The sequence below is a fragment of the Podarcis gaigeae genome, assembly GCF_964106915.1.
Source record: "Podarcis gaigeae genome assembly, chromosome: 8".
NCBI lineage: Eukaryota > Metazoa > Chordata > Lepidosauria > Squamata > Lacertidae > Podarcis > Podarcis gaigeae.
Genome location: NC_139684.1, coordinates 59,993,914 through 60,010,994, shown reverse-complemented (window position 1 = coordinate 60,010,994; position 17,081 = coordinate 59,993,914). Strand labels below are relative to the sequence as shown.

Here is a 17,081-nt window from a genome sequence, read left to right as displayed (position 1 = left end):
GTGTGACCACCATTGGAATACTGTGTACATTTCTGGTTAACTCAATTCACAAAGGATATTGTAGAGCTGGGGGGAAACTCAGAAAAGTACATTCAAAAATATCAAGGGGCTGGAGCAACTCCCCTTTGAGGAAAGGTTACAGCAATAGGGACCTGGTAGAAAAAAGTGAGTAAGAACATGATCAAGATGTATATGAATGTTGAAGAGAATTCCCCCCCCCCCCCGCACTCTCATAAGACTATATAATTCATGGATATCCCATGAAGCTGAATGCTGGGAGATTCGCGACTTCTTCACACAGCACATAGTTAAATGTAAAAAAATTAGCTTCCGTAAAATGTTGTGATGGCCACAAACTTGCATGGCTTTAAATTCACGGAGGAAAAATCTGTGAATGGTTACTAGTCAGAGTGGCTATGTTCTTCTCACATGGTTGGAGGCAATATCCCTCTGAAGCTAGCTGAGAAGAATTATAAGTGGTGAGAGGGCTTGTTGGCAACTGTGAGAACATTTGGGTTGATCTAGCAGGACTATTCTTTTGTTCTTAAGGAGTCAAAAACATACTTCATAATGTTCTTTTTCTACACACACACACACACACACACACACACAATATTTCTGTTATCAGCTGCCCATGCGAAATGGGTGGAAAACAAAGCTCATTCAGTTGGACAAAGTGGATTATTCCATAAGGAGTGATTCACAGATGGATCTGTTGAAAAAGTGATTAAGGTAACCCAAGAATGTGCTATTTCATGATGGGATGAGTGTCTACACTATTATTAACATGGTGACCTCTTCCAATCTGAATTGAGCCTTGCAACCTCATTGCAGCCATGTTTCCTTCAAGCGCAAGCATGGTTGATCTCATCTTCAGTCACTTTCAAGAAACTGCTTAGGATTGCAGCTCAACATGGGGGCCACACTAGCCTGAATCCATAGGTCGGATATGTAGGCACCTACAATCAGATATGTGGTGTGTCTCAGCCCACACCGAGGCCCCATTGATCCACACAGCTCTCTTAATTGCTTGGGAGTGTCACAGGAGAAATGTTATATTTGTTTTCCTCCCACTCCATCACTTTTCAAACTCTCTGATGAGTCTTTCCACATTGCTGTATATGCTAAATGGCCTCGGTGAGGTGCAGAGGACTTTGGGATATGTTCAAGGCCAGCCGCATAGGGTGAAGGTCTTCAGGATTGGTGAGGTCTGTTATAAAGCTGGGGGAGAAATTTGTTTGGTTCAATTTTTTATGTTAACCTGCATAGTTTGTACTTCCCAAACCAGTACACAAACCAAAACGTAGCCATTTTCTGGATTATGTGTTATTTTAAAAGTGTTGTTAAAATGTGTGTAATGAAAGTGTGTACTGAAATGTGTACATTAGTGAATAAAAAAGTACAAAAAAATCATAATACTAGGGGAACCTTTGTAAAAATGGGCAAATGTGTATTAGAAAAAATGTGCACAAAAATGCATATATGAGCTGATAAAAAAATACATCCTTAACTGGTGTGAACTGAATATGGGGGTGTAGGGGGGACTGAGAGTCTGAATAAGTTGGAATTGACAGAATTTTCTTTTTTGAGTGCCCCAGAGTTCCCTCACTTCAAAATGCAAGTGCACTCTAGAATGTGGCAACACACTCCTGCACCCTACAGGGTATTGCAGCAGATGGGTGGTGGTGTTAAGTTGTAGTTTTCTGGGAGCTGTCCACTGTCAATGATCATCTCATTGGTCAATTCCTAATAGCATTCTGTGGAGCTACAGTGTTCCCCAGAACAGAGTGTGAAAACCAGTGCATTATAGTTCTGTTCTTCATGTGATTTGTCCCAAGCATCCTCTCATCTGTCCACTTATGGGTTTGCTTGTTTGCCTTCAGAACACACAGTTGTCTACTCCCTATGGATCACATTCCATGGTAGTCCCAGCTAAAGATCGCTCTACCAAGCCCTGAGCTGGTTGAGGCTCTGACATTTGAAATGGGAACCTCAGAAATCTGGGATTGTGGATCCTGAATTGAAGAACACTCCTCCTGGGTATCTTTCTTGGAATGGCTGCCTGTAGCTCAAATGCTATCCTGGTTATTTGCTGCAGGGTGTGGGGAACTTCCTAATGCCCTCCAGATGTTTTGGACTGCAACTCCTATCGTAGTTGCAGAAGTTATGGTCCAAAACATCTAAAGGGCACCAGGTTGGCAAAGGCTGGTGTAACAATATCCCTGTGTTGTGTTTAGGGCCTTGCCATGTCCACAGGTAAGGAGGGTTGTGCTTTTAGCATCACCCCCAAGGTCCCTACTCCTTTCTCCAAACACCACATGTCATGTGCACTTGCTGGTAGTGAAATTATAACACCTGCAGGGGCTTTGCAAAACCAGGAGACCTACACTACCAGATGTTCCTATGCTAGTGTCTTGTGGAAGCCAGTTGTTAGTCCACCACACCTCAACCCATGTGATGTATCAGAAGGGTCTGCAGAGATTTCCTGCTCCCAGAAGAACAGCTTCTTCCAGAGTCTCCAGTTAAGGGAAAAACTCCTCTCCCACACAGTTCAAAGTAACAATGTGTTTATTGTCTCCAGATACAAAACAAAGCTAATATACTATATGCAGTTACAGTATTCTGGTCTTTGAAGTAAAGATACTTATGTACAGGTCCACTAACAGTACCACCATGCTAGCTAACGCTGCTGTGTAAAACCCACAACCTCCTCCTCTGACTCTCACAGATTCAGAACCTGACAGAGGACATAAGAAAGGAAACGCCCTAGAGACTGGTGTTGTTATGGTAACCCAGTGCATCTCAGAACATGCAGACATGGGGTGTGTGCCACTCAGTACATGAGACCAAGCGCTGTGTAATTTAGCCTGTTGTTCACATTACACCAACACCCTCCTTATGACCTCCAGCAGATACTTCCATGTTGAAATTTCACTGTGCACAACACACGTGGTTGTTGCAGAAAGTAATAGTGAAATGGGGTGGGCATCTCAACATGGCAAGCCCAGCACATGAGTAACGTATGAATGGGGGCTCTCTCTCTCTCTCTCTCTCAACATGGTGAGGAAAAAGAAAGGGAAATACTAACAAGTCACCACAGTGGGGTCTGTGCTAAAGTTTCCTACTGACTGGATGTGTCCCTAGAGATAGTAGTTTCTATGTAAATTTTTTAGTATGGCCACAACTGTTTACAGAGAGTTATCCCATATCATGTAATTATCACTTCTTTTCGAAATCACTCTTCTCCTTCCCCCCTTCCCCCCTTTTGTTTCAGTGTCCCTTGAAAAGGAGTTATTCCTGTATGAAGGAGCCCTCAGTGAAGGGTTGGTGTGGGATTGAACCCACAGCTGCATACACACTATATAGTTAAAAGCACCCCCCCCCAAAAAAAAAGAATACTGGGAGCTGTAGTTTGATAAGGGTGCTGTGAATTATGCTTCTGCAAGGGGTAAACTAAAGTTCCCATGATCCTTTGGGCAGGAGATTATGTGTATGATGAGTACACAGCCCAAGTCACTCTCACACACCTGAATTCCTGATGACTGCACAGCTAATTTTCCCCAGGCCACAGACACTCAGGCTGTTTCACACATTCTCATGCACATTAAAAAGGTAAAGGTAAAGGTAAAGGTGGTGCTGTGGGTTAAACCACAGAGCCTAGGGCTTGCCAATCAGAAGGTTGGCAGTTTGAATCCCTGTGACGGGGTGAGCTCCTGTTGCTCGGTCCCTGCTCCTGCCAACCTAGCAGTTCTAAAGCATGTTAAAGTGCAAGTAGATAAATAGGTACTGCTCCGGTGGGAAGGTAAACGGCATTTCCGTGCGCTGCTCTGGTTCACCAGAAGTGGCTTAGTCATGCTGGCCACATGACCCGGAAGCTGTACGCCGGCTCCCTTGGCCAATAAAGCGAGATTAGTGCCGCAACTCCAGAGTCGGTCACGATTGGACCTAATGGTCAGGGGTCCCTTTACCTTTACCTTTTTAATGTGCATGAGAATGTGTGAAACAGCCTGAGTGTTTGTGGCCTGGGGAAAATTAGCTGTGCAGTCATCAGGAATTCAGGTTAGATGGTGGCTAAAATATAAAGTGCCAATGTCTGTCCTTGTGTAAATTGAAAAGCTGCATGGATTTAACAGTCACAGATCAAATACCACAGCCAGTCAGAGCTTACATCCCAACCCAAGCAAAGTGCTTCTCAATCCAGACAAGTGGCTGGCACCAATAGTTGCCAAGCTACAAATGTTTGTGTGTGAACCAACCCCTTTGATGGTCTTCTCCAGCCTGGTGCCGTCCAGATGTTTTGGACTAAAACTCACATCAGCCCCAGCCAGCACAGGCAAAACATGTGAAGGATACCATGTTGGGGGAGACTACCCCATGATGTTGTTTGAATTGCATGAGTGGCTTCCCATTGCTGTGTTGCCATCTCTTCCCTTTGGCTTAAAATAAGCCAGTCAAGCTCTTCACATTGTGAGTGTGAAGGGTGTGGGGGGGTGTGTGGATCAATATTTAATCTAACTTCTCTGCCAAGTCCTGATTTGTTCTCTAAAAATGCCTTTCAATTTTCACCCCAAGCCTCTGTCCATATTCTTCTGGAATCTGGGTCAGAACCAAAGAAATAATGATGTCCACTGAGGGATATGATGGGGCAGGGAAGGAGCAAACACACAATCCCATCTAAGAGTATTTGGAGACACTATAAGCTGCAATCTATATGCTACATCAAACGTAAGATGCACCCTCAGACCAGCTGCTCTCCAGGACCTCAACAGAGGCTTCTCCCTGTTCCATCAATGACATCCTCTCCCCATTGAACCAGAAAATAAGTATTTAGGATGTGGTGAGCTGATTGCTGTGTCAATGAAGTGCCAGTTGCCAAGACACACCATATGCTATGCTGATATTTGGGGCAGGTTAAAAGGTGCAGGTACAGTGGCACCTTGGTTTGCATATGTCTTGGTTTGCATACATTTTGGATTACAAACACATCAAACCATGAAGTGTGTGTCCCAGTCTGCAACCTTTTTTTTGGATTACAACTTTTTTTTGGATTACAAACAAATTTTTTTTGGGAGGCCCCATTTGCAAAAGCGCGCCTTGGGTTACAACCTGTTTGGGTTTACAAATGGTCCTCCGGAACAGGTTATGGTTGTAAACCAAGGTACCACTCTGTTTAATATGTGTTGAAAATGCCCCTTTGAAATGTCCCTGGTGGAATCGCAAATAAACCTTAGAATAATAAAAAAGTTGATATATATCATAGAGCAGGGGATGGGGGACAGGATTTGACTGGCAGACCAGATCCTTAGCTCCATCACTCCTGGCAAGCCACTCGGACAGTTGGATAGGGCCAACCACCTGTCAGTCAGCTGACATCACAATGATGTCAGGTGACCCATTTTTCATCTGCAGTTCAGCTTGAGTTCAAGCGCCAGCGCAAAGGAAGATCCCTGTTGATCCAAACCACCTGTAAAGTCACCACCAATCATTTGGTCAGTGCTATTTTCACTGTTGACTTTTGGCAGGGATCAGCTGCACTCATGAGCTCCAAGTGGCAGTCTCTATTAGTACTCTCCCATGGCCCAAAGGCATAGCTTGTAGCTACCACAAGCCATGCATTCAGTATTGTGGACCCAGTCCTTTGGACTCCTTTCTGAACTCCCTCCTGAATTTCAGGCACTTTACCAAAACTTCCATATTTCAGCAGGCTTCTTAAATTGTTCTTATTCTTTGTATGCTTTTTTATAATGAAGTACTTTGCTTAGAAAGTCTGGATGTTGAAGAGCAAATAAATAGATAAATGGCCAGTCAGCTGCCGCAGTGACTTCCTGACTGGAAACCAGAATGCACGAAGAACAGCTTTTAGTTCTTATTGCTGATCTGTTTTCCCAGAAGCTGAAAGCAACGCCATTTCTATCTTTCAGGTTAGGATCCAGCATCCAGTTCACTTGCAACGAAGGCTACGATTTGCAAGGTTCCAAAAGCATCACCTGTAAGAAGCTAAGTGGTATGATAGCAGCCTGGAGTGACCAGAGGCCAGTTTGTAGAGGTGAGGCAAGTAACTGTGCAGTGCCAAACACTCCAAATTGGGCAGGAAATTGGTTTCAATTTCCACCTTCTTGGGGGTTCATTATAAGCGGGGGGGGGGGGGGGAATATGATGCTGTGAACTGTATCAAGTTCACTCGGTAGGGGTCTCTTTTCAAGGTAGCATCCAATAACATTCTTGCTGAGAGCCTTGGTTGGCCCATTAATCCTGCAGCATGTGTAGCCTGCAGTGGGGCTGGGAATGGTTTAATTGCTTCTCCTTGTTTAATCTTCTAAACACACGTTTCCCTAATTGTAAGGTGTGGTTCAGCTAAAGAGGTGCAGTCACTGAGTTCTTCCTCCAGCTGTCAAACTTACCTCTTTGGCTGGGACAGGTGTGAGCAACATTAGGCACCAAAGCCCATTTTCTAAGTGTTTTAGTGTCCCAAATCAGCAGGAATTGGGATGGTGGGGTCAGAGCGTCCTTCAAGATCCAAACAGTTCAACAGGTATGATCTCCGAAATCCTTTATGCTTAGGCTAAAAGCAAGGAAAGGTGACAGTCGCTGGTTCATGGGGGTTTTCCATAGATGTTTAAAAGTGCAGTTTGAACATTTCATGTTGACATGATGATACTATACTGAGTAGCCTACACAGAACAGCCACGTGCCATGTTTACTGAACGTAACAGGGAAACTTGCTTGAGGTTAATATATTTATTTACTTATTTATTTCATGGAATCATAGAATTGCAGTGGAAGGGACCCCAAAAGTAATGTAGTCCAACCCATTGCAATGCAGGAATCACAGATTGCAGGAATGACAGAGGAACACCCAACCTCTCTTTAACAGCCTCCAGTGCAGGAGAGAGTCTACTATCTTCATTTCTAAAGAAACAGTACATGTAATGAACATCAACTAAGGGCGATTAAACTGTGAACTTCCAGATGTTGTCAGACTCCAACTCCCATCAGTCCCAACCTGCAATAGCCAATGGTCAAGGGGGGTAGAGTGAAGTTGTAGTTCAGCAACATCTGGAAGACCACAGGTTAGCCACCCCTGGCATAAGCAATCAATGGGGGGGGGGGATTAGGCCAGAGGATCATTGCTAATAACGCTTAGGGCTCATCCACAATTCCACTCCTAGAAAGCATGGGTCCAAGCAGTTTTCCTCTTGCCCCGCTCCTTTCTAAGGGAAAATTCACTCTTTAGTGATAGATCGGAACAAATGGCAAACTAGGGGAAACCAGAATTGCTGTTTGCTCCAACTGAGTGCTAAAGAGCACCACCCCCCAGGAAATGTGGATAAGCTCTTAATGCCATCACCAAATAGGGACTCCAAGGGCTCGTCCACACTTCTGCTTGCCTTGCACTTTCTCCTGGAGAAACCTGTTGTTTACTGCTGAATCAGAACAAACATCTATCGTGTTTTTTTCCTGCAGATTGATGTTTGTTTTCCGATTCAGTGTTAAACAGTGGGTATTCCTGGGGAAAGCATTGGAACAAATGAGAAAACACTCAGACCCATGCCTAGAAAGGACAAATGGAAAGCCTCTCTGATCCATGCTTTCTGGGCATGGGACAAGTGGAAGTATGTGTGGAATAGCCCCAAGCAATTGAAAGGAGAGGATGTATGGCGTACTGGAGATTTCTGTGCCCCATGGGGCACATACAAGGTATTTCTCTGGGCTTACAAGACATTCAAGAAGGAAAGAGAAGAGGCGAGTTTGTGCCAGAGATGTCCTGGAGACAGAAGTTGAGAGTCCTGTCTCCTTCTCTATCTGCTGTAGTATTTAGTTAATAGGGAACATCACACTTTCCACTTCACTGGATCTCTCCGTCACAAGTCTTTTTGAACCATCACTGCACAGCTTGTGCATTTCTGCTCTTTCCTTTTTTTTCTTGGTACTTGCTTGGCACTGCAAAATCCCGGCTAATTCCCTGATGTGTGGATGAATTAAATCAACATAAGAGGATATTTGGCATAAATATCTGACTCTGCAAATGAATTCTATAGCAACCTTTCATTTGAAATAAGGGAGGACTTGCCAGTGCCATTGTGACAGTGTTAATCATTAATTTTATATACAGTCACAAACTCCTTCCTTTTAAAATTTAGACTTTTCTTATCCATGTAACTATTTTTTTATACTGTATTTTGGGTTTGTTAGGTTTTTTATTTTTTAAAAAAATAACTTTCAAATGCTGAAGCCTTGCCTTTTTGATGAATTGTATTAAGAAGTGAGTTTGCAGATGCTCAACCGGGGACCTAAGGAACATTAGCTGGGTATTCATCAAGGCTTCCAAAAATCTACTTTAGCCATTTGGGGCAGGGGAACTACAAGGGGAGGAAGGCTCTTGAGAATGATTTCCCATAACAGTACATACTGTGGAGCACCCTGAGTGCTATCAAATTCAAGTCTGACCAGCTAGAAGGGCTCTGATCAGTGGTGGTTAGTGTCCATTGTAGAGTCAAAGGCAATGACAGGTAGAGCCACTCCCTGACTGGTTGGAAGGAAGAAGGCGAGCAGATAGGAGATTGCTAGGGGGTTGGTGGGGCAGAACCCCTTTCACCCTAGTGGTTCTGCTAGACTAAGAAAGTTCAAGCAACACCTCCCCATGTGTTCACTGACTACACTGGGGAGGGGGCAGTCAGATTGCATTCACTGTCTATTCCCTACGGCCCCAAATCTGACAGAACTTACTTACTTACTTACTTACTTACTTACTTACTTACTTATACATAGCCCATCCATCAGGCTGGGTTTCCCCAGCCACTCTGGGCGGCTTCCAACAGAATATTAAAAATACGATAAAGCATCAACCATTAAAAACTTCCCTAAACAGGGTTCCCTATTATTCGTTTGACATCTGATGGGAGGACATCAGTTTGAAGAGACTATGTAGAGACAGATGTTTGCTTGTATGAGCTCCTCTGGTCAAGTGAGAAAGCAGATTAGCCAGGGATCTGGCTTATCCAGAGGAGATCCTGTGCAAATAAACCTGTATACACTTTGGATCCCTTCACATTTAGGGGTATGCTTGTGCCCCTCCTGCACACTTTTATGGAATACTTGCTGGGGATCTTTTCAACATCTTAGACACGGCAGTATACTTTCTAGGTCTTGACTCCCTACCCCCAAATTTTGCAGAAACTGGATCTGATGACTCGCTTCCCCCATGGCCAAACTCCCTGGGTGAACGCCGTGTGCATAGGTGTGTTCTCAAATATGCCATAACATCTTCCCCCTGCCCTGCCCATTTCCCAGTTAGATATATTTACTTTTCACTCATTGGATGCCCTTCACATCTGACATTCATTTTTTTCTTAAATACACACAGGTACTACCTTTTGTCCCTGGCTTTACATTGGCCATATTCTTGTCATACATTAAAAGTGCTATGATACCATGTTAAACAGTCAGGACTTCGCCAAATAATTCTGGGAGCTGTTGTTTGTTAAGTTCTCTGGGAAGAGGGATCCATTGTTAAGACACTATGAGAAGTGTAGTTGTGTGAAAGGAATGGGTTTCCTAGCAACTGTCAGTGTTCTGAACAAACTACAGCTCCCATAATTGTTTGGGGAGGGAGCATGACTATTTAAAGTAATATCATCGTACTTTAAATGCATGTAGCCAGTTCTCTTGATCCTCATTTTCTCTTTTTGCTTCTCCCGCTCTGTCCTTCTGCATTCAGTCCCTTCTTCCCCACGCCATGTCTGAGATGTCTTCCTCTGTCTCCTATCTCCATCTTTTTTTTTGCTAAATGAACCATTCCTGTGGGATGTCTTGGCTCCTGACATACAGACATCTCCATCTGTCTCTGTATTCAAACAGCTGCTGAAGACACTCTTCTTTGCTCAGGCATCTCCTCTGTGGTCATTTCTTCTTTCGTATCACCCTCATATTACGTCGCCCTTGTTTCATCTGTAATGTGAGCAAGAGGGCAGGACCTGTGCTTTCCTTTCATTTAGAAAAAAATATGTGTAAATTTAATACATTCTTCAAAACTGCTTTTATTATTACCACTAGCAGCAATTAGTCATTATTATTTATAAGAGTAAATATTGTTAGTATTTTGAGGAAGGATCCAATTTAGTGTGTGTGCAACACTTGATTTGTTTGGTTGGGGGAAAAGTAAGGATAGCACAATAGGCTTCCAGGAATTGCTTCAGAGAAGGGATTTATCTCAGTGATGTGGCACACAGTTTGCATGGAGAAAGTCCCTGGACAAGACCCAGCACATATCCAGGTAGAGCTGGGAAAGACTTCTACATATCTGAAACCAAGAGGTCTGTTTCAGAATAAAGCAGTTTAATAGTTTGGTGAAGGGACGTATCCCCAGCAGCTCCAAGTAGGTCTGGGAGAGATTCCTGTCTGTAACCCTGAGCAGGTGCTGCCTATCAGTATAGACAATGCTGAGCTGGAAGGACCAATGGTCTGACTTGATATCAGGCAGCTTCCTCTGTTCCTGCTCAGATCTAAAAGACACTTATAAGAGATTCCTCATATGTTGCCTCCCAATGTTCAGAGCATTTAAGGTCTAAAACTGAGCCTTTCATGAATCTGAATCCTAATCTGAAATGAATTTTGATGCTGGCATCCAAATTTATGGATTTCCCCATGAACCCAGAGAGAGACACTTTGTGTCCACCTTTTCTTCTTAAATCTTGCCTTTTTCTCCTCTCTTTCATCCAAAGTGTTCTTCAGAAATATTCTCCATCATCCCAGAACCTGTGGAAAAGCCAAACTTAATTTGACTGCCTTCTATTAAATATTTACAGTGCTGGGATTTGATTAGGCCTTCAGGCTGAGCATGGGTGAAGGAAGTTAAAGCCCACCTCACTCTCTATCAGGAAGCCATACTGCAAAACAAATTTGATAGTGTTGCCAATAGTCTGCTTAGCTGCCAGGTATAGCCTCTTCTCCCTGATCTTTTTTGAAATAAATTGATTGCATCTTGAGATATCTATGCCAAACCACCTTCTCAGTTTCATAAGTGCAGAGTTGCATGCACAATCTTGTAGGGTGCTCTGCATCTTTTGAATCCCAGCTTTATTTCATTTTTATTTCATTTTTCTTCTTGTAAAAACAAGAACTATAAAATAAGTTTCCAGCTCTCATTGGTGGTGGAGCTAGCGTTTGTAAATGAACTATAAAGGGTAAATAATTTATAATGTCATTGCCTTAGAATTCGGCCACAAGACTTTAAGGTATGTTTTGCTTCTTTGTTTGTTTTGTATAACTCAAGTCTTACAAACCAACACTTGAACATTTAAAAAAAAAAAAAACTATTTTTAAAAATGCACAGGGCAGTCCTCGTCATGTCTATTCAGAAGTAAATCCAATAAAATTTGATGGAGCTTACTCTCAGGTAAATGGGTATAGGTCTGTAGATTAGATTTGTGGGGGCAAAAGACAAAAACACTCAGCTTTATAAACACCCCTTCCCCATAAGTACAGTTTGGGTTTGCTATTTTTGTGTTAGAGAGGGGGTTGGTTTTATTATTATTATTGAGTTAATATCCCACCCCACCCCCTTTCTGCTACTGTACTTGTGTGATTACTCTGTGCATTCAAGATCCAAAATGTGGGATGATCCTGCCTTTGGGCAACCTGTTTACAGTAGCTCAGGCCCACACAAGCTGTGACCCAATAAACCAGCTGGGGCTGATGGGAGTTTTAGGGGACTGGGAAAGGAACTCTGGAATCAGCTAGATGCAATGCTTGGGTCAGATTTTGAAGGACTCACTCCTGCGCTTGGCTCAGTGTGGCATCCCTGCCACTGTGTCCTAATACTACTGCAAAGGTGGAAAGTTGGAGATAGCCCTCAGGTTGGCTAGCACATAATTCATATGCAGAAGGTTTGATCCACTGGCACCTCTGAGTAAAATGATTTCAAACAGTCTGGCTTGGAAGCACAATGAAGAGCTGGCACCCATTGGAATAGGCCCAGCTTTTCCAGCTGTTCTTATTCCAGGTGTTTTGGACTACAACTCCCATCAGCCCTGACACCATATGTCTGGGATGGTTGAGGCAGGTGAGAGTTGTGGTTCAACACATCAGGAGGGCGCATAGTTGACAAAGTGCTGAGCTAGATGGACCAATGGACCCATTTGTGGCATACTCTCCCCAAGCACCTTCATTGCATATTTTTAGGTGACAAGCAAAAGCATTCCTCTTCTCCCAGGCCTTTGGCTAATTAAACAATCTATGGCCTTTTAAACTCAGGGGGGTTATTGTTTTGTTTGTTACTATGCTATACATTTGTGCTTTTATACTGTAAAAGCTCTGTGATCCTTGAAGGGCGGTATATAAATTTAATTAATAGTAATAATAACCCGAAATATCTGGAGTGTACCAGGTTGGCACAGTCTGCAATCAACTGAACACAGGCCACCAGCCTTCCATTGAAGTCTGCCAGGTTCTTGATAATCCCATCCCCTTTACAGAGTCAAAGGCAGGCAGCAGAAGCTGAACCCTTGTGTATTTCCATACATGACTAGTGGGATGTATTCAGCTTGGTGGTCTTGTGATGTGTGGGCTGGGAGTAGATGATCTTCAGGTGCTTTTTCAGTTTGTTCCTTTTGTTATTCTATGACTTGGTGGGTGGAAAGCAGAGCTGTGGGGTGGGATGAGGAAACAGCAGCTAAAATATGACACCTAATTTGCTGCCTGTGCATTCCTGGCCTCTTAACAAAGGGGCCACCCCAAGCTTAAACATTCCCTCCACATATACTCCTTGCTTTTTGTTTTCCTTTCCCCCCACCCCCACAGCTAGGATGTGTGATACGTACCTCCGAGGCCCCAGCGGCATTATCACATCTCCAAACTATCCTGTCCAGTACGATAACAATGCCTACTGCGTGTGGGTGATAACAGCAGTCAACCCAGCCAAGGTAGGTCTTGCGGATGCATTGCTGGGGGCGGGTTGGATGTGTGCCCTCTTTTGGGAAACCTGAGCAGCGTGTTTGCAAAGTTGGGCTCATAATTTCTTGCGTGGCTGGCTGCTGTTGATGCAAGAGGGAGAATGGTCCAGATGGCAGTTGGGCCAGGCAGATGAATAGAAAGACCCTCTCTATTGACCTCTGTCATACTGTATGTTTAATGTGGGGTGGGGGCTGTAGGGCTGTAGCCCTCCAGATCTTAACGGACTACAAGTCCCATCTTTGACCTTGCTGGCTGATGGAGGTCCAACAACATTTGGATGGCCACAAGTTCCTCACCTCTAGTTCAGTATGAAGTGTGATATGTGGAGAGTTGTACCCTGTGTAAGGAACATGAAATATTACAAGGAGAAGATGCAATCATCTTTTGTTGGGACCCTTTGGCTTTCCTGACAACTAGCAGACAGCACAGGAAACTTTTCCCTGGATGTGTTCCAAGGCCCTCCTTTAATCCTCGCTGTCCTTGTTCCTGAGAATCAGATGACTGGCCAGAACTTGTATTGATGGATTTTGAAAAAGTGCAGCTATGCTCACTTGTTACCACTCAGCTTGTTGCTATTAGTTTGAGAAGTTGTTCCACAACCGATGACTGATATCTTCCCTGTGTTTAAATAGCTGAGGATATTCCTTACAGTCCTGTGGGCTTCTCTTGTCAGGCGCATGAGGGGGAAGAGAGAGAGAGAAGGTGGAAAACAAATCAATTCCTTTTAGCATTTGACTGCTGTCACCAGAATCTGCAGCAATTGCAGAAAATACAGCTGAACGAGTTTAGAGTGTGTCAGAAAAGCAAATTGTGTGTGTGTTGAAGATGTGGGTGGCAGGGTGATCTAGAGAGAAATCTCCCACATGTGGGTAACTGGAGACTTTGGGTATTTCTTCTGATGGGTTACATTACTGGACTAAAATTTTTAATGTTAAGTGTTATAATCACCCTCTCTTGCAGTCAGATACACAGATATACCCCGAGACAGTAAAAATGCTGATGACAACTCATTAATAGAAATGCATTGTATATAAAATGTCCCAGGTTCAATCCTGAATATCTCTAGTTAGAATAACCCCAGATGGCTGGTGATGGGAACCTTCTTTCCACCTGAGACCTTGGGAGAGCCACCGAACAATGGTCAGACAAAGACCAGTGGTCTAACTCCATGTAAGCTACCTCCTGTGTTCAAAGGCTAGCAAATTGTGTAGCCCTAAAACAGGAGTGGTGAACCTTTGACCTTCCAGATGTTGCAGGACTCCAACTCCTATCATCACTGCCCATTAGCCATACTGATTTTGGTTGATAGGTGCTGGATTCCAGCACTATCTGGAGGGTCACTCGGCCCTAGCAGATTGTGGTTTGTGGAAATATTCCTAGATATGGAATTGTAAGGATATGGAATTTCTACGGCCTGCATATGCATGGACACACACACCAGCAGATCTGCTAAGCTGAAATCTTATCCTTGGTTGTCAATAACCAGCCAACGAGTCTGAAGTAAAGTGACCCATAATGACTATTGACAAGCCTTAATAGCTGGGCCCATTGAAAACTGCTCAGCAGATCTCACCACATCTCATGTTTTTTTTGCTACTTGTTTTGGTGACTTTTGAAAGGTGGGCTTTATGCCATCCATTTATCTATATTTTCTAGGAGGTCTCTTATTCTTTAATGATTAAATAATTTTCAATTTTTAACTAAGAGCAAAAGCGAAACTAGGGCAAGGAAGAGAATGGAAAGGTAGGGGGAGGAGAGAATACATAAATAATTCTTGGACTCTAGAAACTTGTGCCTCTGCAACAAGGTTATGGTCCACAGTGTACTACAATGTAATTAGCTATTTAATTAGGGTCAGACTTGTTAAAATGTAGTTTACTTGAATGGCTGCTTTAACTAATGATGTGTGTCACTTAACAACCCTTTGTTCTTTGCATTAATTACATTATTCAATCATTACATGGTTTTTAATAATATTTTTTTTTAGTACAGGTTCATACTAGGTGGAGGTTTAATGCAACTTAGTGTAGGGAGAATAGTAAAAAGAATTTGACAGAGCCTCTTGGGGGCCAAATGCATAAAGCAAGGAGTGGAATTGTATGTATTTATTTGTTTGCTGCATTTATATACCACCTTTCTACCAAGGAACCCAAGGCACATGACAATTTTAAAACACTACAATAAATAAAACATAATGTACAGTTTTCCCCAGGTGGGGGTCAGCTAAAGCAGGCCCTGGTGTTGTCTTTGCCTGCTGCCCTCACTCTGTTCTTCCTTGCCAGAGGGCAGAATGTGCCCACTCCCTGTGCCCCCTGCAGGTTGACATGAGTGCCAGCCATGCCCTTGTGTTTGGCAGCACTGTGGGAGGGGGTCTTATGCAATAGGAGCCTTTGACATTCACACTGAATGCATGACCATTCAGTGGCATGACTAGCATGTAAAGTCTGTGGCTTGCTAGTGTGATCCTATGACACTTTTCCCTTGCATGTGTGGGACCCATATGAACCGAATGCACGAATGGGCTACAGCCATCTTTGAGAAGGATTGTGCTCTTTTCCTCCCATGTACAAATGCAAACACTTTTACCTTCACTTTGAAAAGAGTGTAAGAACTTTCACTTGGTGGCTGAGGAGTGTGGAGAGTGCTTTATTCAAAAGTACCACATTATATTTCTTTGTCATTTTTCCAGTGATATATTATTACTTGGGCAGGATTGGATTTTTTGTTTGTTTTGATTTCCACATTGAAAGTTGCTCTTTCAGTGAAGCGTAGCTTTTCATCCAGACATATGCAACCTGGTGGGACAACCAAGGAAATCTTGAGTTTGTGGGAGCAAGTTGCTGGCCTCCCACCTCCTCTCTGAGACTCCACATGATGCCCACAGAGGAGTTCACCAGCTCAGAGATATAGAGGCTTCAAGTCTGAATTTGGGCTGGTGATGCTGATGCAGCTGTGGAGCTCTCTCCTCCTGCATTTTTAAAAAAATATCTTGCAGAAGTGGTGGTGTTAAATTTTGTGCTGGATCCCCAGATTAAGCTGTTTACAGGATTGTGTTTTCCAAAGTGGCATATAGTAAGTGAAGTGCTGGGCCATACATTCAGTAAGATAATTAAAAAAAACCCACAAATTTGCAGCCTAGACCTTCAGGCGATGAGCAAATCTGGGCTAAAGGTTTCTGTTGTTTCCCTGAAGGTTTCGCTTCTCCTGCCCTTTATCTATTTTATTGGTTATCAATAAATGTGAAATAGTGTTCCCAGGGGTCTGCCATCCAAGGGACTGATCAAGTCCACATCTGCTGAGTTTCAGCAATGCTGGGATTACCAGCACAGTGTTCCTGATCCTGAATAAAGACAACAACAGCAACAAAAACCAATAAACCAGCTTTCCCCAACCTTGTACCCTCAAGTTGTGTTGGACTGCAATTCCCATTATCTCTAAGCATTGGGCATGTTTGCTGGGGGCTGATGGGAGTTGGAATCCAGCAGGATGTGGAGGTCATCAGGTTGGAGAAGGTTGATTTAGACAGTGCCTATTGCATGATACCTTTCTTATTCCCATAAATACAGTCAGATACTTTGAAGAACATCCTGTGGTGAGTTTTCACCATGCCTTCTCTTCCAAAAAGACACAAACATATTTCTCCCACTTTTAAAAACTTATTTTTATTTCTCTCTTCTTTAAATCAAAGTTCTGAGGAACCAGGGGCAAGTGTGTAATTAAGGTCAGCTTCGAAAATGCAGCAAGGGCACAGGACTAGCCGGTACAGCTGCTTCATTCAACCAGTTGGTCTGGCTGGGGAACAAAGTTTAACACAGCAGTTAAAAATAGACAGTTGGCTCTTTATATCATGTCACCCAACTGGACTCTGTATATCATATGACACAATAGGACCTGTGGTGTCCGATTTTGGTCTTGCAGAGGCACCCATGGAACATGGCAGGTCAGGTGTCAAGTCAGCACGAAGGAGAGTTCCTAATGAGCTACTTACTTCAAGGGTTAGAAGTGAACTGGCCCCTCTTGAACCTCTGCCTCCAGCCCACATTTCCTAGGTTTTGTCCTATTCTAGGGTCTCTTAAGGGCCAGCCCTCTGACCTGAAGAAAGGCACTTCTGCTCCATGGCCTCCCTCCTG

General features: G+C 43.5%; 1 protein-coding gene across 9 annotated transcripts in view; it reads left to right on the top strand.

The window, feature by feature from the left end:
- The window catches only part of CSMD2 (CUB and Sushi multiple domains 2), a 474,291-nt gene that overhangs the window by 252,745 nt on the left and 204,465 nt on the right, over positions 1-17,081 (top strand). For 2 of the 9 annotated variants that reach the window (XM_083751582.1, XM_083751584.1), the window contains 2 exons: positions 5,922-6,046; positions 12,799-12,920. The exons of 1 other annotated variant lie outside the window; for it this stretch is intronic. In XM_083751582.1, coding sequence (XP_083607708.1) covers positions 5,922-6,046; positions 12,799-12,920 — 247 coding nt within the window. Of the gene's footprint in view, positions 1-5,921; positions 6,047-8,893; positions 8,946-9,787; positions 9,956-10,551; positions 10,935-11,191; positions 11,235-11,332; positions 11,396-12,798; positions 12,921-17,081 lie in introns of those variants that run through there. 6 more of the 9 variants (XM_083751586.1, XM_083751590.1, XM_083751587.1 and 3 more) reach the window with 6 other exon arrangements.